This window comes from Equus quagga, chromosome 14 (assembly GCF_021613505.1).
Source record: "Equus quagga isolate Etosha38 chromosome 14, UCLA_HA_Equagga_1.0, whole genome shotgun sequence".
Taxonomy (NCBI): domain Eukaryota; kingdom Metazoa; phylum Chordata; class Mammalia; order Perissodactyla; family Equidae; genus Equus; species Equus quagga.
The window spans coordinates 45,443,260-45,468,271 of NC_060280.1; the positions used below are offsets into that span (position 1 = coordinate 45,443,260).

A 25,012-nucleotide genomic window follows, 5' to 3' on the forward strand; every position below is an offset into this window, starting at 1 on the left:
ATTATTACATTCTGTTTTCCCTCTGTGCTTTTCAGAAAGGCAACCCCAGGAATTATTCTTCCCCTCAAAGAAACTCTCCTGGCTCTTTCCTTCTCATTCCACCGTCTCTGACCCGAATTTCATCAAATAACGTGTACTTTTTGCCTCCTCTTTCTTGTGTTTGGGAGGTAAAGATGGAGACCCGGATGGATGTCCCAGCTCTACCCCCGACTAGCCACAGGGTCTTAGAGCCTCACTTTGCCCATCTCTAAAGAGGGGGTAAAAGTACACAACGAGGTCCTTCCCTTTGCTCGCTTTCTGCTGCCCTCTCAGTCGCTTCAATATGTTGGTTACTTCAGCTTAGAATCTCTTCCTTTTGAAAGTTCCTCTCAAGTCCTCCCAGCCAGTTAACTGGATCTTTCTATTCATGTTTTCTTTTGTTAAGGAAACTTCCTCAGGAGGCCTGATTCCTTTGCCACCCCCAGTTGTGTGTGGCATTTAAATACAGAAGCAAGGTGGTAAACTTATTCCCACATGGCACCCTCAAGGGAGGATGGAAGTGTTTACCTGAAGGGGGCCTGAGGCTTGCTCAGAACTCACAGCCCTTTGGATGCGAGCCCACCTAACCAGCTGGGTGTTAGTAATGCATAAGAAAGAAAAGAAAGCTTATTAAGAGAGAGAGGAACACTAGCAAAACTGGGCTAAAGCCCTTTCTGGTGAGGTCGGACCAGGAAGAGAGAGCCAGTCCACAAGCGGTGGTGGATGCCACTGAGAAACCGCTGGACTGGCTTGCCCTCCCTGGTCCCAGTCCTGTCTCCTCTCAGTCTGTGTGTTGCCCTCTGGTTCTCCACCAGCTGCTTCTACGGTACAGGTGCAGTTCTAAGCTGTACCAAAGGCCACCTGAGCTGCCACTCAGGGGGAAGGTGTGATCCGTGCCCTGGGCTCCAGGCCGAAGCCAGGAGGGTGGGTGAGGGGGATGTCTGTGGTGTGGGTCGCTTACTCAGCAGATGTTGTGGCTCCTTCCACAGGGCCCAGTGAGCAGGCGTTTCCTCTCTTGATCTTTCATTATATTTGGCCAGACACAAACATAAAGCCCGCAGCTCTCTCTGCACTCTCAGCCAGTCCAAAGTAGCGTGATTGTCACCAGCTATCTGCCCTGAGTTGCTTAAAGAGCTGCTTCACAAGTGCCGTCAGCGTTCAGTAGTTCCTCAAAGTTGTTTTTCAGGAGGATGAACAGCTACCCATTGGCTTGAACCAACTCAGACCAGTCCTAACCTCACTTCAGGAATGATGCATGCTCAGAAGATTGGAAAAGTGTAAAAAAGCAACCTTTACTTCATGATAATACTAAAATCACTGCCCCTGGAAGAGCTTAAGCCTTAGTAACATAACATGCGATGTACATGGAGGCTTGTATTTGAACCACACATGTGCCAGCCTATGCCCACCTCTACAGGGAATGACAAAACTTCCCTCTTACATATTCATTCTCTGCCCCAAATAAAAGCCCCCTTCTGGGGCCAGCTTGGTGGTGTAGTGGTTGAGTTCCTACACTCCACTTCAGCGGCCTGAGCTTCACGGGCTTGGATCCCAGGTGCAGACCTACACCCCACTCGTCAAGCCCTGCCGTGGCAGCATGCCATGTACAAGGTGGAGGAGGATTGGCACAGATGTTAGTTCAGGGCCAATCTTCCTTGCAAAAAAGAAAAAAAGGGCACCTGCTCTCCCTGTTTGGGGAACCATAGCTTTGTGAAATTATTCCCTGTGGTCTCCATTTTGTTTGCTGCATGCTGTGAATAACATTAAGCTTTGTGTGACAACTATTTCTGTTGTAGGGTTTTTTAAAAAATTTTTTTAATTTAATTTTTTTTTTGTGAGGAAGATTGACCCTGAGCTAACATCTGTGCCAATCATGTTCCATTTTTTATGTGGGGTGCTGCCACATCATGGCTTTATGAGCGGTGCTAGGTCCATGCCTGGGATTCAAACATGTGAGCTCTGGGCCAGCCCCTTGTAGGTTTTGATTTTAACTCTCTAAGGAGGAGACTCACTTTGATCCAGTTATGTTATTTAGTATTCCTGGTGTAAACCTGAAACTCGTTTCTTGCTTTCTATATAGTTGTGAAAGGCAGTACATATCTCACTAAAGCTACTCTCTAGAAATCAGCGAGCACTCATACAGCCAACACGCAGCAGTGCGGAGTGGGAAGAACATGGGACTCTGACTGGAGGATCGCTGTGGGTCAGGGGGCTCTGCTTTCTCAGCTATCAACTGGGATAGTGATATCTTACAGGGGTACTTGAACATTAATTGAGGCAGCATTTATGATAGTACTTTGAAACATTTAAAGCACCAGACAGGTGTTATTTATTTGATACAGAGTGCTGTGTGAAGTTGAGAGAGACAAAGTGTATGTTTGTGTGTGTGTGTGTGTGTGTGTGTTTTCATCCTGCCGGCCAAGAGTTGAGATATTCCTAGAGGAGATAAGATATACATATATGTGTGTACAGCATGGTTGAAGGTGTCTCTGATGGCTTTAAAGAGTGGTGGGAGCTCAGCGGGAAGGAAACTTCATGGAGAGGGTGACATTTGAGCTGGGCTTAAAGGGTGGGCCATGGAGGTGGACAGGGAGGGGCATTAACTTAAACAAGTATTGGACAGAGGTCCCCTGGGCTGAGGGAATAGTGTAAGGAAAGGCAGCCATTTAGGAACAAATCAGGCCTGTGCAAACTGTAGCAATAATTGGATTGGATTGGAGCATTGTTACCAAACCAACATGGGTTCACTTTTTGGTGAGTTGAAATTAAAGCCTTCACCAGAAGTAGTTGTCACACAAAGTAAATTTTATTTGCAGCAAATAAGGAGCCCACAGGGAATCATTTCCAAAGCTGTGGCTCCTCAAGCAAGGGAAAGCAAGTGTCTTTTATTTCGGAGGGGGAATGAATGTTCAAAAGGGAAGTTTCATCATTACGTGTAGAGGTGGGTATAAGCTCACACAGGTGTAGTTTGAAAGCTTGCTCTCACATACATCGCATCTTATGCTAATAAGCCGTAGGCTCCTCCTGGGGCAGAGATATTAGCATTAAAATGAAGCAAAGGTAACTTTTGGGGCACTACTCAGCCCGTCTGTGCAGGCGTCACTCTTGGAGTTGGGTTTGAAGCACTTCAGGGTGGCAGATGGTTGCTTGTCTTCCTGGAAAAGACCTGAAAGACAACTTTGAGGAACCATTAAGTGCTGTTGAAACTTCCGTTAAGTAACTCAGGCCTGAGCTAGTGACAGCATCAGTTTGGATTTGTACTCCAGGCAGTGGGGAACCAGTGAAAACGTTGAGCCAAGGGAGTGACAAGATCAGAACTGAGTTTTAGGATGAATAATCTGGCAACACTTTAAAAAAATGGAATAGGGAAAGACTAGAAGCTCTCCTTACTGAAAGACTACTAGGAAAACACTACCTGTTTCCCTCCCAATATTATTTCAAAGAGTGGATGAGATAAAAGATGTGGAGTTACATTTGGAGAGATGAGTCGGGATGGTCCAGGTCCCAAGCATCCTAGCCCCATGGCAGCAGCTGAACACCCTGACATGGTGCCTGTAAGCCAGGCCGAGCTGTCACACCGGGGGGAAGGTATACGGCTGCACAGCCCAGCTTGCTCTGGTCCTCCTGCACCCTCCTGCTTTGCCCCTCCCTTTACTCCTGCGCTTCATTCCCAATTTGGCTCTTGCCCTGCCTGGCTCTTGACTTCCTCTGTTTCTCATTTCTAGCCTGGGAATACCCAATACCCAGGACTTGATCTATTACTTTTCGTGGACTTGTCCTTGACCCTTCCTAGGAAGCTCTGGCTGGCTTGGTCACTTGGAGGAACCATCTGTTCAAACCACCCCCAGTGTGACAGAGCCCTGACTCCTAGGACCTCCTCCAGCATGGCCTTGCTGGAGTGACTGGCCCAGAGAGGAGTGTTTTAAAAGACTAAGAGATACATATAGATTCAAATTTTGGTGCTAGCGTTTACTAGCTTGGGTGACCGATTACTGAACTATGTTGAGCTTTGGTTTCCTCCAGGGTAAAATAAAGATATGATTTCTCTCTCTCTGTCTCTCTGTCTCTGTCTCTCTCTCTCTATCGCACGCACACACACACACACACACACAAACACAATTTGGTTGTGAAGTTTAAATGAGGTAATGATTTAAGGGCTGCCTGGTATGCCATGAATATTGGTTGTCTGCTCTCTTGTCTTCTGACCTTGCATTCCAGATGAAGAACATTTACTTATGAGCTCAACAAGTCCTCAATCTCTGTCTCCAGACTTAGTTATATTTCCTTTCTTCCTCTTTTTCAAAAGCTGTGGTACCATAAGTTTAGTTATTTATGCTCTAACAGTTTCTACCACTGCCTGGGGGAGGCCCCTGAGGTCTCAAGACAGACCTTGAAGCACCTTTTCCTATGGAAAGAATGTTACTACGTGTTGCAACATGCGCTATGAGAGCTGTACCTAAGGAACTTACGACCAGACAGGTTTTCATAAAATCCTAATGGCATTGTCTGTTTTCTTGAGAAAGTATTTGGACAGATGCTGCAACTTGCCAGAAGCCATCCATTTATAACCTGGGGCCTACCGGTCCCTCTTGTAGTATCTGCTCTTACACCCAGTAAGCCTTGGTGTGTGGGACCTCGTAGGAAGCATTTGAGAAAGCATGCTCATGCGAGAGCAGCGTGAGGCTAGCCGTGTGGTCCTGTGCTGTCCTGACTACTCTATTTTTTAAAAATAAAATGGAAAGACTCAAGTTTAATGGGATAAGGGAGTTGGAAGGGACCTTGAAATATTTTCCTCATCCCCAACACATATTTAAGCCATTCCTGGTTGGCAAGAACTTACCCTGTTATAGGACACTTTCTGATGGTATTTGGGTTTTCACAGTGATCTCCTCTGAGAACTCTTGCTGAGAAGTCGTTTCCTGATGTCTGTGGGCATAAAGGCACCTGATGAAGAAGAGGGGGGACTCAGGGCCGTGCTCCTTGCACCCTCTCCACCACAAGAATCTACTATCTGGACAGAATTCCTGTCACTGCCCTCTCCTCCCACAAGGATAAAGGAGGCCACCCCCTCCCCAGAGGAAGGCGACCCTTTGAGGCTTTTTATGTCCCAGAGACTAGGGAAGTCCAGCTCAGTGTCTTCCCATTGTCTTGTTCTCTCCATAGGGTGGTCAGGGAGAATGGTGGCCAGGCCCCCAATCTTTAAAGCTTTAACAGAATCTTCTAGTTACTTCATATAGAAGAATGTAACACTTATTGAGCAACTGCTAGAAACCAGGCACTATGCTAAGTATATAGACATTAATGTCATTCCCTTTTTGAAGATTCCTGTCTTTGGAAGGCTATGTGACCTGAGGCCACAGCTATGAGTGACAGAGTTAGATTTAAATACAACTAATGTCAGAGCCCAAGAACTTAGCACTGTCTCATGCTGCATGGATGTGGGAGAGAGTGTGCCTGCTGTGGGCGACAGCAGCTGGTCGTGGAGCCTGTGACAAACACACGCTCCTGTAGGTGCTTGATGGGATGGGGGAGTGGGGCTGGGCTAGGGGCCGCCAGGAGGGGCTCAGTGCCAGGCCCTCTGCTGGCTGGCAAGGAGGGGGGACATGGCTTCTGCCCTGCACCCCAAAAGGTCTGTTGGCCACTTTATGAGTCCAAGGCACTCGAGAGCTTGAAGAGTCTTCCACGTAGTAAGTAATGTAGTCCTCAGTTTGCAGAGGAGAAAACCGAGTCCCAGAGCTCCTTCCCAGGAGAGCAAGTTAACGAGTTAACAGCAGAGCCTCATTGGGACCCAGCTTTCCCAGTTCCCCATCCGGCGACCATCTCCTTGTCTGGAGGTCTGCAGTCTCAAGCATGTGCCTTCCGAATGTGAACCACTTGAGAACAGGCTGCAGCTTCAGCCTGTGCCTTCTTTTCTTAGAGGAGATGGAAGACTGCTGATTGGCCATCCAGTGATGGATTACCAAATGTTCCATCAGCCTTCTCTTTCTCAGGCTGAAAGTTCTCTGTTTTTTGCCTAAAAGGACTCCTTTTCTAGTCCAGTTTTCTTCGTTGACTCTCCTCCTCCCTTCTCCCCTCCCCACCCTATCCCCCTCCCTTCTCTCAACTCTCACCCCAAACTAAACCAGCTCGCTGCATGTCTTCTTTGTACATTTTTGCCTCTGGTTCTTTTCTTGCTCACTTTTTCTTTTTATGGTGGGTTCACTTCTTTCAAGGGTTTTTCCCCAACTGAGCCCAGGCTGCTGTCATGACCAGTGTTGGCCAGAAGGCTCTCCAGTACTCAGCTTTAGTACAGTTGTGGGTGTTTGGTTTCGCTTCTGTCCTCACCCTGTCGTGGTGCTCCAGGACTTAGCTAATGCTGGAAACCTCAGGCAGGGAAGGGGAGATGGGTGGGGTGGGAAGGGTCCAGACGCCTGTGCTTTCATTTATCTGGAACAATCTGTTTTTGTTTCTCAGGTACACAAATAAGCTGTTTCTCCCCAAGTTCTTTCTCCTGGCGTCAGGCTGCCTTCGTGGATTCTTACTGTTGGGCTGCTGTTCAGCAGAAGGAGTCCTTGCAGGGCGATTCTGGAAACCTGCCATTGTGGCTACATAAGGTAACTGGGGACATTTTGAAATCTCACCTGTTTGCTCTATAGGTGTGGGAACTGAGGCCCAGAGAGACTGTGCCAGTCCACGGCCACACAGATATGGATGGTCACTCAGCTCGTACCACCACAGCACTTTCAAGTCAAAAGGAGCCTCAGAGATTACTTGATCTAGCACCTTAATTTAGCAGATGGGGAAACTGAGGCACTCTTTGGATTATAGCTCCTTAATGGCATGCACCTCATGTGTCTTAGTCACCTTTCTATTCTTCATGCCCAGCAGAGTGTCTGGCCCATGGCAGGTCCTCAGTACATTTCTAGTGCCTCAGTGAGCACTGTTTGATAGTGGTAGAGGTAGGACTGAAACACTGCTTTGGCCAGGGTCTTGTCCACCACACGTACAGCGTCTCTTGGAAAAAGTAAGGACCAACACAGAGTTCAGCTGCTTCTAGCCAGTGTGTTACTGGAGCACCGAGAAGCACAGTGATGACTCCTTCTGGGTGTGTTGGCTGCAGCACAACTTCTGGAATAGATTCCTTTACTTTCTGATGGATCCAGATACTGCAAGGAACGGGAAACACTGCACTGAAGACACCAGTGTCCCACACAGAGGAAGTTCAGGTCAAGAGCCCCAGGATCGGGGTGTGGTGGAGGTGGGGGGTGTACAGAGGCTGGGCAGTGAAGAACGTGGGCCAGAGTTGGCACTTTTGTGCAGGAGAACGTTCTGTGCGTAGTGAAGTGTCTCCATTAGGTCTTCTCTGTGCTTATGAAAGTAGAACTTTGTTTCAGCCTGTCCTTATTTTCAACCACTGGTTCTTTTGTCCATCATGAAAACAAATAGAACGTTTGTGTGTCTTCTGGTATTCTCATCTACTTAGGAAAACATGGTATTTTAGCTTCTGAAAAACCAAAGGCTGAAGTTTGTGTGACTCTCTCCTGCTTTGACCTGCTGCCAAAAACACAATCAGCATCTTTCTTTTTGGAAAGAACAGTTTAAATCCTTTGCTCTGACTCAGGCCTGTTCCTTTCATGGTTATTTATTCTGTGCCACTCAGCACAGTGATGCCTTACAGTGGCTCCTTTCTTCTTCTGGGTTCTCTCTTCTCTTTGACTTTCAGCCTTCGCGTTAGTTGGGTCCTCAGCAACTTTGCATGACTTAGTAGCCAGGGCAACAAATGACAAGGATCTTTAGTATGAATGGGCACAGTTCCAGAAGTTGAACAGCCTAGTTTGCAAGTCTGAATCCATGCTGTGGTAGTTTCACTCCCTTTGTTACAATGCTCTTAGGAGAATGGAAGGTTATAATCAGTTGCTGGGCTGGGCATTGATGGAGCTACAGAAGAAGAATGTGTAATCTAGGATGTCTAATGGAAGAGTTGGCAAGGATGTTAGAGATTGCAGAACTTTAGAGCAGGAAGAAATTCGAAGATTCTGATCCAGATGCATTTTACATTTAAAGATAGGGGCAGCTTTAGGAGTTAAGCCCAGGAGTCACAGGACTAGTGCTGGCTGTAAGACTAGAATCAGGTCTCTGGGCTCCCAGCCCATGGCCCCTGTAGGGTAGGAGAGGAAATCTTATAGAGCAGCGTGGGTGGCCAGGCCTTAGGTTTCCAGTAGTGAGAGAGTAAGGCGCCCTCTTTCTCGTGGTGGTAGTCTAGTTTGTTTGGACGGAAGTTTGGCCGACGGTCTAAGCAGAGTTCTTGCCAGATTCACAGGGCTGGAGACAAAAATTGAAGTTGGGACCTGCCAAGTTGGAAGGACCCTGGTCAACACCCCCAGCTTGAAAGGCCATTGCTGAAGAGTAAGGGGTGATCCAGAATTAAACCAGCCCTCACAGGGACTAGAGCCCTGGTTTGAATCATTTCAATACTGTTTGAATGAATCTCTAGCCTATCTGCCAGCCAGAAGCAAAAGTAAATCCTCTAGAGGAAGGTAACTTCCTCCAGAGTCTCAGATTCTGTTTTTTGTTTTGTTTCGCTGAAGAAGATTGACCCTGAGCTAACATCTGTTGTCAATCTTCCTCTTTTTGCTTAGGAAGATTCACCCTGAGCTAACATCTGTGCCAGTCTTCCTCTGTTTTGTATGTGGGCCACAGCAGCATGGCCACTAACAAGCAGTGTAGGTCTGCACCCAGGAACTGAACCTGGGCCGCTAAAGTGGAGCATGCTGAACTCAACCACTAAGCCACAGGGCCAGGCCCCCAGAATCTCAAATTCTTGCTTCAGTTTTTCACATGTAATGTTCAGCACTCAATTAAAAATAACAGGCATACAAGAAAATCAAGGGAAAAATCAGAACTAGAAACAGACCCACAAGAGATCCAGATAATAGATGGATCAGACACACATTTAAATAACTGTTAATAATATGTTCAAAGGACTAAGACAATATGCAGAATTTCACAGACATGGAAATTCTTGAACTGAAAACAATAAGTGACATAGAGTTGATTTTTGCTAATGTTGGTTGAGGGCCTACCATGTGCATTTGAGTATGCTCGGCATCAGAGCCTCACATGACACAGCCCCTCCCTCAGGGAGCTCGCTGGTTAGTTGGGAGAACAGATGTGTACAGACACCGAGAAGGAATAGTCAGAAAGGTAGATGGAAAAAGGAGAGTGTGGTTCTCATGGAAACCAAGGGATGAGTGTTCTCAGACAGAGCAGTGAGCTCTGTTAAGTGCTGGGCAGAGAAGACCATGCAATGAAGGTGAGACAAAACTTACTGGATTTGGTGAAATCACTGGCGACCCTGGCAGCAGTGATTTCAGTGGAGAAGTCGGTACCAGATGGCAGTGGGTGAATGGGAAGTGAGGAAATGAACATGATGATAATAGACAATTTATTCACATTTTTTTCTTTCTCATAAAATCTCTTTCTGGGAAAAGGAAGAGAGAATAACAACCTGGGTTCACCCCCCCTGGCCCCTGTGAACCACCCCAGCCTCACATCTAGACCCATTCCCACTGTCCCCCTGTGTCCCTGGGACCCTAACTTCCCACAGGTCTCATATTTCTTGGCTGTTTCACACACTCTCCTATGAAGAGCCTTCCCCTGACACATACCCTCCCCCCACCCCACCAGGCTGGCTAACTCTTAAGGTATTATTCTGGTCTCAGCTTAAATGTCATTTCCACCTAGAAGCTTCCCCTTCATTTCTAGATTGAGGGTTGTTGCCAGGTCACATTGCTTCAAGGGCCAGGTGGGTCAACATGAAGCCTCCAGGAATAAGCCCATAGGGCCCCTGTGTGGACGGCAGAGCACACACTCTGCCTAAAGACAGTCAGATTGTAAAAAGGGGAATGCTACCCAAGCAGGACGTCAGCTGCACCCCACCCTGGTCTGTGTTGCTTGGTTGTACATTCCAGAGCAGCTTGTGCTTTTCCTGGAGTCACCCTGGGATATGGTAATTACTTGCGTTAATTCTGCTTAATTGATTCTTTCTTTCTAAGATTGTAAGTAAGTTCCATGCTGGCAGAGACCATGTCCATATCTCATTCATCAGCGTACCCCTGGGACAACACATAGTCCATAGTGGGTGCTCATAGGTGGGAGGGAAGGGCAGAATGTGGCTGGTACATCGTGTTTAGAGCCAGACTCAGCTCTCTAGGAGCGCTCTGAGTGGTGCTCAGTGGATTATAGGCACAGGGTTTAGTGAACACTCCTCAAGTCAGTTGTGATGCCAGATTTAAAACCAGGAGACCCAAATTCCCCCCAGAGGAATTACTCAGTGTCATATTTAAGTGTGTAGCAGTGTAGAGTTGATGGCATTGGTATAATTAATGCTGCAATTTCTCCCCACCTCTCCTTTCATTTCTCCTTGCCTCTTCTCTGTTTCTTTCCCTCTCCATTTGTTTCTGGTGGTTTCTAGTACCTCTAAGGAAGAGTCTTTGGTGGAAATGTGGTGCAGTCAAGGGGACCGACAGGTGGTGCTCTAAGACTGTTTGATAACTGGGCTTCTTTTGAGTGTTCTGTTCTCTTTGTTCAAGTTCATAACTGTTTGGCAAGATTTCTTTCTGAAACAGAGAAGCAGAATTTTGATTGCAAAACAAAATAAGAACAACAAGAACAAGAAAATAAAATTAGCAGAGTAAACAAATCTTTATTTCTCCTAAGTGGATTACAGAAACTTAGCCAGAGGGGGACCTCTGAGGCTCCCAAACCAGATGTTTGCAAACCTTAGCATTACCTACGGGGTGGCTTGTGAAAATACAGGATCCTGAGCCCTATCCAGACCACTGGGTTGAAACCTGTGGAGTTAACGCCAGGAATATGGGAGTTTTGGGGTTTGTTTGTGTGTTTTTTGTGTGTTTGAGGAAGAGTGGCCCTGAGCTAACATCTGTTGCTAATCTTCCTCTTTTTGTTTGAGGAATATTGTCACTGAGCTAACATCTGTGCCAATCTTCCTCTATTTTATGTGGGATGTCGCGACAGCGCGGCTTGAGGAGTGGTGCTGTGTCCGTGCCCTGGATCCAAACCTGCAAACCCCAGGCTGCCAAAACAGCGTGTGGGAACTCAACCACCATGCCACTGGGCCAGCTCCCAGGAATATGGTTTTTATCAGTTTCCCAGGATATCCTGATGCTGCTGGCCCAACTTGGGTTCCATGTGGGCAGCATTCCTCTAGACCAGTTTCCCCACATTCTATGTGCATACAGATCACCTGGGGATCTTGTTGAAATGTAGACTCAGATTCAGTAGGTCTGATGGGGGCCTGCATTCTGCATTTCTAACAAGCTCCTGGGTGATGCTGAAGTTGCTGGTCTGTGGACCACTCTTTGAGAAGCAAGAATCCAGAGCAGGGGTTGACAAACTATGACATACACACTCCAGCCAAATCCAGCCCACTGCCTGTTTCTGCAAATAGTTTTATCGGAACACAACCTTGCCCATTCATTTACACATTACCTGTGTCCGTTTTCACTCTATGACAGAGTTAAATAGTTGCAACAGAGCTCATACGGCTCATAGACATTTTCTGTCTTGCTGTTTGCAGGAAAACGTTTGCTCACCCCGGATCTAGAGTTCTAAAGCCCTTCCAGAGGATCCATTGGAAGGGAACTCCCTGCCTCATGGGACATTCCCTTTTTGTGCAGATCTTTAGGAAAGTTTTTCCTTGCTTCCTTGTAACTTGGTTCTAATTCTGGACAGGAGTCTTTTTCTTCTTCTACGCACAAATGCTTTGCTTACCATCTTCTCTCCTCATATTAGATCCCTCCCAGAATGTCATGAATCATGAAGCCTGCTACTTGAGGTGTGTGCCCTCGAGTGCAGGATAGAATGGCCTACCATCTTTCTTCTCTGGCCTCTGGAAGCTGCTCGTGGAGTGCATTAACCTTTCTTGGTGGCCTTTCACTCTTTAGACTTCCATATTTGGGATTATCTTTAAGTGGGTTACTGTCTGAACAACATGCAGCCAAGAACAAACATCTTTCATGCATCTTTATGTGTGACTTCCCCGCTGGAATTTGTTCTTGGCTTACATGCTTCCTACCTTCTGACCATTCCTTCCCATCTCCTCCAAAATTCTCTTTCTGCCTGTCCCTTAAGTGGTAGGGTCTCGTATCCCTCCCTGTTCCTCTTGTTTTCTTCTACACATTCTCCTTGGAGAATCGCAACTGTGCTCTTGGCTTCAACCATCTATATGTTACATGATCCTGAAATGGAAAGCTGGCTAGATTTTCTTCCTTCATTTTCAGTTACCTACTACATGTCTCTACCAGGTAGATGACTACAGGTATATCATGTTCAAAATTTCTCATCTTCTTACGTCTGCCTCCCACCTCACTCTCCTCTGCTCTGACTCTGTTCCTCCTTGTTTCTTTATTTCAACTAATGGTACCGCAATCCACACCCTTGCGTAAACTGGAAACCTAGAATTAGCCTCAGTTCTTCCCCTTTTCCTTCTGTCACTTCCAAGTCTGTTTCCCTCTCTGCGGAGCTTTCCAATCTGGCTTCCCTCTCCCCATCGCTGACTTAGTTCAGTGCTCGTCACTTCCCACCTCTTTGCTCAGCAACCTCCTGCCTTGTCTCTCTCCTCTCCAGTGCGTTCCCTTCTCCACTGCTGCTGTAATCTTTCTTAGGTGAATTTTGATCATGCCCTCCTCTAGGAGCTTCCTATTATGAATAATGTAGAAGCCGAAAGCTTCGTAATTTGGTCCCTGCGTACCCTTTCTGTGAGTTTCCTAGGACTACTAGAACAGATTACCACAAACTCAGTAGCTTGAAACAGCACAAATTTGTTCTCTTATAGTTCTGGAGGCCAGAAGTTAGAAATCAAGGTGTCAGCAGAGTTGGCTCTCTCCTGAGGGCTCAGAGGGAGAATCTGCTGCTTGCCTCTCTTATAGTTTCTGGCAGTTGCTGGCGATCCTTGGTGTTCCTTGGCTCGTGGATGCATCACTCCAATCTCTGCCTCCATCTCCACATGGCCTCTCCCCTGTGTGTCTCTGTGTCATCATATGGCCTTCTTACAGGGATACTAGTCACTGGATTAGGGCCCACCCTAAGTTAGTATGACCTCATTTCAACTAATTACATCTGCAGAAACTCTATTTCCCAACAGTGTCATGTTCTGAGGTTCCAGGTGCGCGGGACACCGTTCAACCTAGTACACCCTTCCAGCCTCAGCTCTTCCTACTTCCTCACCTGTGGTCTTGCTCACTGCCTTTGCTCCCCTGGTTGGGTAAGAACTCACCAGGCAAACAAGGAGAAAGGATTCCAGCAAAGGAAAGAGGATATCTGGAGGTCCACAGAGATGGTGAATTTGGAGCTGAGTCTTACCATAATGCTTTATTTTATGTTATTTTTTTGCCTCCCTGTGCTTTAAGACATAGTTGAGATGTTACCTCTTTTACAGAGCCTTCCCTGACCTCCCCACGGACATGTCTGTTCCCTCAGTACTTAGAACCTACATATTTTGTGGCCATCACTTTTATGTTTTGATTATTTAATTATTAGCTTATGTTCCCACCCGGCCAGTGTGGTCCTGGGGCAGCCTCTGTGCACTTCATCTGTGAGGACCGTGCTTCCAGCCCACCGCCTGGCACCTAGCAGGTGCCCAGGCGATGTTTTGGAATGAATTTACCCATCTGCATTTAATCCCATAAGACATGATCACATGCATTCCAGGGGACAAGTTGTTCAGGCCTCACTGGACGTTTCTTTGCCGTAGATGAGGTAGAGGGAATTTGAATGTGGAAGGAGCTTGTACCAATCCCCTGCAAGCTTCCTTCCACCTGGAGGGTCTCTTGTTTTAACTACAACCCCTTCCAGAAACAACACAGATTTTTAAAGCAAATAGACTGAAAATTGTGCCAACTCCTTCATTCCATGTTGCTTTGAGAAGCTTCGCTCTCGTGGGGAGAGCTCAGTGCAAACATGGACGTCCTAGAGAGCAGCGCAGTCACAGCTTTGGTCTCGGACAGTTTGGAGGAGATGGGGCTTCTGAGCAGTGTCGTTCCTGTCCAGCAGATGCACTCCCGAGGCCCTGCAGTTTTCCTGGCTTCCTTATTTGGACAAAAGGATTTTAAAGAGGATAATTGAATGCTTTTTCGGATTCCTATTTCAGTTGAATTGATTTTAATACAAGCTTGTTACAGATTCACTGAAAGTCGCCTTTTTATTTTTGATGGAAAAGAAAAAAAAGGTTGAATTGTGGAGAAAACCAAGAAACAGGGCATTCAACTACATTCCTAAAGAGGTGATCAAGGTACAGGGTATTTTAGGAGAAAGCCTAGGGCCAATATGTAATACCTTTAAACATTCGTTTTTCTAATTACAGTGAGCTGTGCTGAACTTTCATTGGTACTAATTAGTGCACCACATAGGCATGTTAGAAAAATTGCCACAGACTGTAAATAGTCACTGTTTCATTCAGAAGAAAAGTTTGAAGTAAAATACTGTTATTTAGATAGCTTTGGAACAAAAGTGACTTTTAAAAAATATGTCACAACCCCAAGTTAGCAATAGTGTTCTCTCCGTGGTTCCGAAAGAAAATGCCTGGCTCTCTTGGTTATGGAAGCAGCGCAAACTCTATATTATGCAGTTACATTTTTCTACTAATGGGTACCCTTCAGAGTGGGCAAGGGTTGAAGGGACAGTGCTTCTCACTGCAGCCAGCTTTGAATTATGCTGCCAAAATTCAGCTCATCACAGCCTGTTGTGTGTGTCATTGTGTAACAGCCCTTTGCAAATTGGGTTAATAATTTTGAGAAACTCCAGCCCATGTCAGGACCCTGAAGCGTTGCAGCCGTATTGATCAGAGAGCTTTGCAAAGTTTCAGAGCCCTCTGTGCTATTTGTCTCTTTGTTCTGGAGCAGAGGTTTCTAACGTGGGGTCCATGGTAGCATCAAGGAGTCTGTGAGCCAGGGTGGGAAAACACATGACAACTTTATTTTTAGGCACTTCTAACTAAAATTTAACATAAAAAATAAGTATATACATATATGTAGTGACTTTCTCACCCACAGAAATCACAGGTAACTTAGAATACTGTTTACTCTTCACTACTGCAAAGTTACTGAAGGTATTTGACCTTCTGTTAGAGCCCTTTCAATGTGTTAATAATCACATGCAAATTTGTTTTTTAATATTTTGATAACTATATTAATATAATTCATTTCCTCTGTGAACCTATATGTATTATTTTATGAGTTTAAAAATACTATTCTTTATGAAAAATGAGGAAAGGCTGAGGGAACTGTCACAGAACAAAGGAGACTAGGAAGTCATGACAACTATATGCACTGGGCACTCTGGATTGGATCTCCCAAGAGAAAGAAGACAATACTGGAGAAATAATGGAGAAATCCAAATCAAAGTGTGGAACTTAGTTGCTAGTAATGTACCAGTGATGTACCACGGAAACGTAAGGTGTTAACAGTGGGGAAAACTGGACAAGGGTTATTTGAGAATGCTCTATACTCTATTTGAAACTTTCTGTGCATCTTAATTTACAGTGAAGTCATGGCATTGGGTCTACTGCCTGCTCCCAGAGATGTTAGGGGTGGGGGTTTTGTGTCAACTCAAGGCCACTGAGGCCTCTTCCTGTTACAACTCTGAGAGCGAGAGCAGTCCAAAGGTAGGGAGAAGTTTTCCAGAGAAGTAAAATAATTTGCAGTATATTAAGGTAGAAAAGTCATGGCTCTGGGGCAGAGAGGTCAGGCTTCATCTTCTGTCTCTGTCACTTACTAGCTTTGTGCTCTGTGGCCAGAAGCTGCTCTGGGCTTCCTCTTCCCCTTTGCAAAATGGAGCCATCAGTAAAGGCCTTGCCGGGCTCATTGTGAGGACTAATGATAATGTGCCCGTTAGATCCACAGGCCACTGAGCTGAGCTGAAATTTGTATCTGCACTGCCCGCGGGTCATGGTCTTCCTCCATCTCCTGAGGCTGAGCCCTTCCTGACTGCCCCACAGATCTGGCTACAGAGTGCTTTCGCTCTGACCTCTGAATCCCCTCTCACTTGTTTTGCATATCCATCCACATCCTGATGCTCTCCTCCTGACCGTTGCCCCTTTGTGGTTGGCTTCTCCAGACTTGAGATGATCCAATTGTAAAATGAGGGTCTTGGGCGGTCCTCAGGTCTGTCCCAGCACAGAAGGCCCTTCCGAATTCTGTGAATTTTAACTGCTTATTTCAGCTGTTTGATAGAGTCATTACTGGATCACCAAAGCCACAATTTTTTAAATTTGTTTTGAGTGAAGTTATGCATTTCTGTGACATTCTCCCATATTCCAGAAAGAAAAGAAACAAACAAACAGCTCTGCCTTAGTGACCTTCTAAAACCACAGCAATTAAAAAGAAAGAGCCCAGCAGAGGCCACTGTGACATTTACCTGTTCCTTAATTGGGATTTTGTTGAGGAATTACTCTAAAGGACATCATTTTATTTTTTCATTTCATTCTGTGATTAGAGAGGAGAGACCATGTGTCACCGTGTAGTTGCCATTTACTTCAATTTAAAGTCTATTGAAGGAGGGGAAAAAAATAGTCACCGATATCAAGCATTATCTGGTTATTAGGTAATGAGCCTGGTTTCCATGAGTGACATGGGCACTCACATTTGTCTCAAGATGAGAAAAGCGAGAGCAGCACTTAGCACAGTTAGGTTACTTCGATGGGGGACCGTTAATCCCATGGTTTGCTCCCTTGTTTTCCAGTTTTTCCCCTACATCCTGTTGCTGGTGGCGATCCTCCTGTACCTGCCCTCCCTGTTCTGGCGTTTCACAGCTGCTCCTCATCTTTGCTCAGATTTGAAGTTTATCATGGAAGAACTTGACAAGGTTTACAACCGCGCCATTAAAGCCGCAAAGAGCATGCACGACCTCGATGTGACAGATGGTGCCAGCCCAGTTCCGGGTGTTAATGAGAACGCAGGGCAAAGGTAACTTACCCCCCAGCAGCTGTCTTGCCAGGTTTTGGGGTACGAGTTCTCTGCCCTTCTCCTGCCTGTTTGAGCTCAGGGCTCCCATAGCTGGTAGATGGGGGGCCATCACTCACCTACTGACGCTCTCTGGGAGACAGGAAGGGCTGCTCTCCCAAATCTCTCCCCTACCTGTCTGTCCCAACACCTGTCCTCATGTTGAGTCCTTCCCTTGTTGAGTGAAACATCACTGTCACATCTTCTCACATGCAGTTCTAGTAGGGGTGGCAGGTTACGGAACTAGGTGTGGCCTGCTTGCTTTGACCTACTCCTTAATGGAGAAGCGCAATGGATGATGAGGCTGCTGAGCTCAGAGACCCCTGCGAGAGAAGTAGGGAACAAATAGGCAGTGTGTTGCCTCTTTGACATTCTTCCTCTGGTTCTTATTATCAACAATAGTAACAAGAATATTAATAGCTCTCATTTTTAAAATACTTAATATATTCCAGACACTGTGTTGAGTTCTCTAAGTACATTATCTCATTTCACCCTCAGAGCATCGTTTCAACTAAATGCATTTATTATTAGTTTTCCAGTTGGAAGCACTGTCCTCTAGCTATTAGTGGGAGAGCTGGGACCTGGACCAGGTCTGTCAGGCCCCGCAGTCTGAGCCCACACACACTCAGCTGTCGCCTCCCGCCCCTCACCCATAGGAGGCATATGTGTTCCAGTTGGGCTGGGAAATTCTTTTCCTTATTCTGCACACATGAGTGCAAAATGGTAGTTTAAAAAAAAGCAGAATAAGAAATATCAAATTTATTTAACAAACATTTAACATTTACTAGGTGCCAGGTGTTCTAAGAATTTACAAATATAACTCATTTAACTAACTAGACCTTTAAAATATTAAGGGGAAAAGTGTTTTATTATTGCTTTTCCTTCTTCCTTTTTTTTAAAACCTGATTTTATTCCCTGGTATTCTACTGAAGTTACAGGTAGAGAAGTACAGGAGAGAAGGCATTTGAGGGTTTTAGTGGGGTGTGGCTGAATGTGGGTATATCTTTGATGGCCTTGGTAAGGGTTTACATTTTTGTTCATTTTTTTTAGTTTGTGGGAGATATCTGAAAGCCACTTCAAGTACCCAATTGTGGAGCAGTACTTGAAGACAAAGAAAAACTCTAAAGATTTAATCGTCAGGTACCTCAGCTGCCGGGTGCTAACCCTCAGTATTATACTGTTAGCCTGTGTCTACCTGGGCTATTACTTTAGCCTCTCCTCCCTCTCGGATGAGTTTGTCTGCAGCATCAAATCTGGGATCCTGAGAAATGACAGCACTGTCCCTGATCGGTTTCAGTGCAAACTTGTTGCAGTCGGCATCTTCCAGTTGCTCAGTTTCATCAACCTTGTGGTTTACGTTCTGCTGGCTCCCGTCGTTGTCTACACGCTGTTTGTTCCATTCCGACAGAAGACAGATGTTCTCAAAGTGTACGAAATCCTGCCCACTTTCGGAGTTCTGCATTTCAAGTCTGAAAGGTACAACGACATGAGCCTCTACAATCTTTTCTTGGAGGAGAATATAAGTGAACTCAAGTCATACAAGTGTCTGAAGGTACTGGAGAATATTAAAAGCAGTGGTCAGGGCATCGACCCCATGCTGCTCCTGACCAACCTCGGCACGATCAAGATGGATGTTGTCGATGGCAAAATTCCCAGGGCTGTGCAGATGATGGGAAAGGAGCTGGGGAACCAGATGTCAGAGCTCAAAGGTAGGGTGGCCTGTCAGGGCCGAGGCTGAGGAAGCCCACCAAGCGCCTTTGCAGCTGCCTTTTATGAATGATTGACAGTCTTAACCCCACCCACTATTGTTAATCCATTTTCCCATTAGGGTCTTTCAGTACTGACAGAGCAGGAAAGAATTGGTGCTGCCCCAAATCTCCAAAGAAGGAAAGATCTGTGCTTTCTCTAGACTGTTCTCTCTTCCTTTTCATATTTGAAGTTTCTCTTTCTCTGTCTCATACTTTGCCCCTTGCTCAAGAATTCCTTGTTGTTGGGGCCGGCCCGGTGGCGCAGCGGTTAAGTGTGCATGTTCCACTTCTCGGCAGCCCAGGGTTCACCGGTTTGGATCCCGGGTACAGACATGGCACTGCTTGGCACGCCATGCTGTGTTCTGCGTCCCATATATAAGGTAGAGGAAGATGGGTATGGATGTTAGCTCAGGGCCAGTCTTCCTCAGCAAAAAGAGGAGGATTGGCAGCAGTTAGCTGAGGGCTAATCTTCCTCAAAAAAAAAAAAAAAAAAGAATTTCTTGTTGCTGTCATTCTCACTTATTTTTGTCTTGTTTTACTGGCTTGTCTCCCTGTACCCTCTTGTCTTTCATTCTCGGTCTGGTTCAAAAGGGACTGAAAGTTTATTGATGTAATTGTTGCCCTGGCCTAACTTCACTGTGCTGTGAGATTTGGCTAAGAAGCAAAACCTAGTAAGGCAAAGAACATGAGGTAGATTGATAGCAGAAGAGAAGTTAATTAGTGCCCGTGGTTCCTCCTGTGTGACCTCTGTCATAAATATTTGTTTTCCATTTTGACAGATTTGAATGTACACAGTGAGACTAAAGCAAATAATGGAGAGAAGAATCCTCGACAGAGACTTCTGGATTCTTCCTGCTGCTGATGTCTTCCTTGAACTTCAGATCTGTGACTTCTGTGATGTGGGATTCATTTTGGCTGAAGCACCTCTGTCAGGCTCCCAGCTGGTTTGCAGTCAATGGTTATTCGTAGAGATACTGAGCACGTCTTCCTGAGTCCCTAATGCAAATGATGGTCAACAAAATGTTGGGGAAGAATCTTTCATGAACTTTCTAGAGAAGCAACGTGGAGATACATAAACCGGAGCAAGAATCTATGTGTAAGTCCTTGTCCTCATCAAATGAAAAGTGGAAAAACTACTCAAAAGTAAGAGTAGGAGCACTTTTAGTGCCTCAGAGAAATGCCTTTCTGAACAGATGGTGCGACAAGACTCGGACCTACTGGAAAGCGAGGACTTCAGGAGGTTTTTTTTTGTTTTGTTTTATGAAATAGTAATAAACATGTCAGGATATAATTTAATATGAATCTCCTATGTACCCTTAACTACTGTTGGACAAGAAAAACATTGACAGGCTACCTGTGGACCCACAGGTGGACATGTCCTTGGCAGTGTCCTAAATGGGAGTAATGCTGGTGCCGTGGGTCTTGCCCACAGGCTCTCTCTGCGCTGCTGCTGGTCGGCCTTGGCTAATGGAAATCCTCTAACCACTGCTGCTTGCATTCTGCTGCAAAGGGCAGTGGCCCAAACACTGCTCTGACTGAAAACTTAGTTAACGAGATGCTCTAAAGGCTGTTTAAGTGTGACTTCTGTATAGGAAGGAACTCTTCTAGAAGAGCCCACTAGGAAAATCTGAACTCGTTGAACAAATTAATTCAATCACTTTCCAAGGGGTTTTCTGCAGGGAATTCAAATCCTCTTATCAAAAGCATTTGAAACAGGATGTTACTTAAATAAATTAACAGCACACACAATGCTTAAAGTGAGGGACATTTTGCCTATTACGATCAGAACGTGTAAATGACACCTGCAATATAGTCTGCTTGGAACCAGAACAACTTAGCAGTTTCTTTTCTTTTATATTTAAGCACATATTTAAGAAATCCTTTTTAATTTAAAATCGTATGATGTCAGAATTGAGGCCATTTAGGAAGAACATTCTAACAATGATGGAGAATTATAGAATAAATGTTACAAATGGGTATATAATGTAACACCCAAGCATTATTTCTTAAACATTTAAGGCCGATTCAGAATATATAAAAAAAACTTTCCACAATTCTGACCATGTAAATAGATCCTAACTATGTTTATACATTTTATATAAAATTCTTTAAAATTACATCTGTTGACCTCCTTGTTTTTGCTCTTAGAAAGTTAACACATTGCTAAAGTGCGTAATCCTCAGAAACCTCAAAGTTTACATTTGCCCTTAAATTAGTCGTTTGCCTAATCTATTTACTATTTTGTGAAGAACGAAAGTTATGTAAGCTGCTCTTTCTGCCTTTTAGAATATTCACAAAAGCAGATTTTATTTGTGCTTCTGTAATGGTTTCTGAGATGGAAAGCTAATGATAAATATCAAGGATGCAATCAGTGCTTTACATTATTATTACATGATATTTATTACTGTTGGATTATAGTGTGACTTAGAAATGGTAGTAGCCTAAATAATCGATTTTGCTACATTTTTATATCACTGTATCTGAAATGTTCCATCACGTTTCTCTACACTGGTTTCTTTTTATAGTCTGAAAAGATTTCAGGAATCTATTTTTCTATGATATGCTTTTCCCCCCCACAAAAGGCCTCATCTTCTCTATAGACTGCCCCTAATTTGTATTTGGAAGTGGTAAAAGGGGATACATTATTTTAGGAGACCAGGAACTCTAAGCCCTGTCACGTGTAGTCCTTTTATCAGAATTAGTATAATTGGAGTCCTTGGCCTCTCTTTTATTTCCCCGTTCCTACTCTCTGAGCTCCAGTAGGGTCCAATAGAGTCTGTGACGTCTTGTATATCATGCCAGTAGTCACTGTCTCTGCAGATATGAATAAGGCAGGCCCCATCTTTGAGGAATTCAGAGTCTAGTAAAAGGCATTGAAGACAGACAGATACCAAGAGGAAGAGTAGCCACAAGAAAAGCCCTTCCAGAAAATTCCCAGCAAATGCTCTGTGTTCTTGGAGACACCATATTGTTTTTCTCTCTCCTGTAGTTTCTGTAGCTGATGGTTTTGAGATCTAGTTACAGTTTTTCCTAGAGATTCTTTAGCCACAAATCCCCCAGGCTGAAGCTTGGACAAAACAATAACCGACAGTGATTTTCAACAGTAAGAGCTCTACTCGCCTTTTGTACCTTACCTTGCTGAAAGTGGGGAGGACAGGCTTATGGGGGACATGGACTTGCCCACGAACAACCGTTGTGGCTCTCAAAGGCTGATATGAATGTGTGGTCATACATTTCGGCTTGGGAAAAAGTGTTCTTAGGAGAGTTAATTCATCCATCCATGGTGAGTTGCTGGCCTAGGGGACTACTTTAGAGGAGCCAGTTTCTTGAGGCTGAGGAGGCCTTCATTGCTTTATAAAAGGGGACAGACAGATCCTAAATGTCCACACCAGGGTTACTAACTTTGTTTCCAGCTCATGTCTTCTGGTAAATCATCACGAGGCCTCTAAACCAGAGGCACAACACTAGTGTTGCAGCTGGGACTGGTCGTTCTGAAAGCAGTGTCCCGCTGCATGTTTAATTTTCCCAAGGGACAGGCAGAGACCCTCCAATATAGAGGTTCCTAAATTTTTGGGAGGTGATAAACCCTCTTGCAAAGAGTTTAAAAGCTATGAATCCTCTCCTCAGATAGATGCACAGCACTAAATACACCTTCCGGGGTCACCATAGTCCTCGCACCCAACGTCGAGAAGCTCTGCTCTAATGGCTGAAGACCAAGCCACACAGCGGAGAATGGACGCTCCCATTATCCTTGTGGAAGCTGCTGCTTCCAACAGTAGGTCTCAGCTGCTGATGTTTGTGTAGTGAAGTCGTATTTGCACCTTTTGAGTGAACGGTACCTTTGGAGTAACTGACTGCATTTTCTAGAGTCAGGCTAAAAAGAGTCAGTTAGGAGACTGAGTGGGTGGCAGTTGCCTGGACTGATCGGGCAGCTGGCACTGACCTCTGTTTGCTCCCTGGCCACCAGGTATTATCTTATTCCAGATCCAAATCATTGTCTGTGTTCAGTCTCACTGGAACGTGGGGAGGCTGCGCATAACACTGGGTAAATGTTTTGTCCTACTTTGTAGTTGTACTGTGAGAATGCTAGAAACTTCCGCCTATATGGTGGGTCTTATTGCATGATCATGGTTTGTTTGTGAAATTACCTGCTCACTGAGGATTCTCTGCTGTCCAAGAATGAGCCAGGGCGTGGCAGCAGGGCATGGTGGGCCTCGTTCCTGTGAGAATTAGTTCAGCTCTTGGAGGCGGACTGTTGCACAACTTTTTAAATAAATGCATTTGTGTTTAGTTAATTTTGCTTTTTGTCAGTTCAGGGTAAATTGAAGATCTATGAGGGTGGGAGTTTTTATCCACTGCTGTATCACAATCTCCTAAAACAGTGACTGGTGTGTCATAGGCATTCTGTGAAGGTTTGTGGAATGAATGAACACCCTGCTGTGATACGTCCTAGTTTGTTGGCAATTGTGATTTGATTTTAAAAGGCAAGGGCAGGGGAACTCATTTAGCCTTTTCGTAGGGGGAGGAATATTTCTGTAAATGAATAGGTTTGCTCATATAAGTAGTGCCAGTTCTTAGCTTTTTATTGTGGAGTAAGTTGTGAGCACTTTTCAAGTTCAATACAAGTTCAGTGTTGCCTGCAATGATTAGGGAAATTGAAGTTTTGTGGTTTTTTTGCTGAGGAACAGTCGGCCTGAGCTAACATCTGTTGCCAATTTTCCTGTTCTTTTGCTTGACGAAGATCAGCCCTGAGCTAACATCTGTGTCAGTCTTCCTCGATTTTGTATGTGGGTTGCCGCTACAGCATGGCTGACCAGTAGTCTAGGTCCATGCTCAGGATCTGAACCCGCAAATCCAGGACACCAAAGCGTAGTACGCCAAACTTAACCACTACACCATGGGGCCAGTTTTAAAGGTCCTGATCTCCATAATTTCCCAGAATAACCTCTTGAAAAGGGACATTGATTGAAGTGTGCAATTACCAGTAATTGAGGTTTCATTTGAGGGCATTGAGATGAAATGGCTCCTTCTGGGCCATCATTGGCATTTTGACCCTATTTTTGACAAGTAAAGTGAAACCGTTAAAAAAGGTTGGCCAAGATGATATTGTGTCATTTGTGAAATATAATAGATGTTAATTCATGATTGGTTTGTCCTGCCTGCTTTAAATGAGATGTATTGTGTTTCTGGGTTTTCTTTTTAGCTGTAAAAATACTTTGTCAGTTAAAGCATGAGATTTGATCAGTAATTGTTCTTCAAGTTCCTGAAAGTTATAAAAGTTTCTCGTGTCTTGAGTGCTTTCCCCTTGCCCATCAGAGGAGGAAAAACCCTTGTAGAATTTGACACAAGTGTTCCCTACAAAAACTGAAGCCATCAGCTCCTCTTTAATAAGTTGGCTTTTTAAAAGCACCGTAATTACAATTTAACGTATTCTGTAAAGTGGTGCTTGAGGCATAATTTGAATTCTTTTTAATGACTAAATTTCTTAAGACCTTTTAAAGAAAAATATGTCTGTTCTTTTTGCTGTGTCATTTGGTGAGACCGATTGGTTTCTAGTCCACAAAGATTGAAGGATGAGATCATATCATGGGGTTAGAAAATGATCCTTTTTTAAAAAGCACAAGAATCTTGAAAACTTCACGTTTTGGTGGTTATCACTATTATGTTTCATATCTCCACATGAGTCACTTGTCCAAGTTCTGTATTCTGATCAGACTGACTCCTCTTTAAGGAGGGATGAAAGGCTGAAAATCAAGGCTGCTGTGTCTATAGAAAAAAGTGAAACACTGTTTTAATTCTGCACTGTTGTCTCCACCTAAATAAAACAACTCTGAGTAATGGAAAATGTGTCTTAATATTTCTTGCCTTCTCTTCAAGGAAGGTATAACAGAAGATGAGTCCTGAAATGTCTTGAGGCTCATTCCTCTCTGCTGGATACATAAATTCCGTAGGCTTTATGGCTCCCACTAAAATCCAGCTGGCAGTAAGTAAAGGAAGAAAGTCTTTGATTAAGGGCCCACAGACTCTGGAATTTCTAAAGCAGAAATCACATGCTTCCTGATTGAGGATTGTTTGCCTGGGCTTGGAGAGGAAGGAGTAGAGACTAAATGCTGCTAAACGTGGATTGGCCTGCCCACTTCTCTCAAGAGGGGAACGCCCTTGTACAATGGTCAATTAACACAATTTACTGTTGTGGGTAATAGATCGGAGCCATTTGAAATCTGGGCACAGTGCCTGGCATATAGTAAG

At 44.8% G+C, this 25,012-nt stretch overlaps 1 protein-coding gene across 1 annotated transcript in view; it reads left to right on the forward strand.

Moving 5' to 3' along the window:
- Window positions 1-24,994, forward strand: part of PANX1 (pannexin 1) — a 47,770-nt gene extending 22,776 nt beyond the window's left edge. Inside the window, 5 exon segments of the mRNA XM_046637485.1 lie at window positions 6,472-6,611; window positions 16,756-16,979; window positions 18,066-18,724; window positions 19,543-19,611; window positions 19,614-24,994. Coding sequence (XP_046493441.1) covers window positions 6,472-6,611; window positions 16,756-16,979; window positions 18,066-18,724; window positions 19,543-19,611; window positions 19,614-19,732 — 1,211 coding nt within the window. The 3' untranslated portion in view covers window positions 19,733-24,994.
- Window positions 24,995-25,012: the final 18 nt, after the last annotated feature.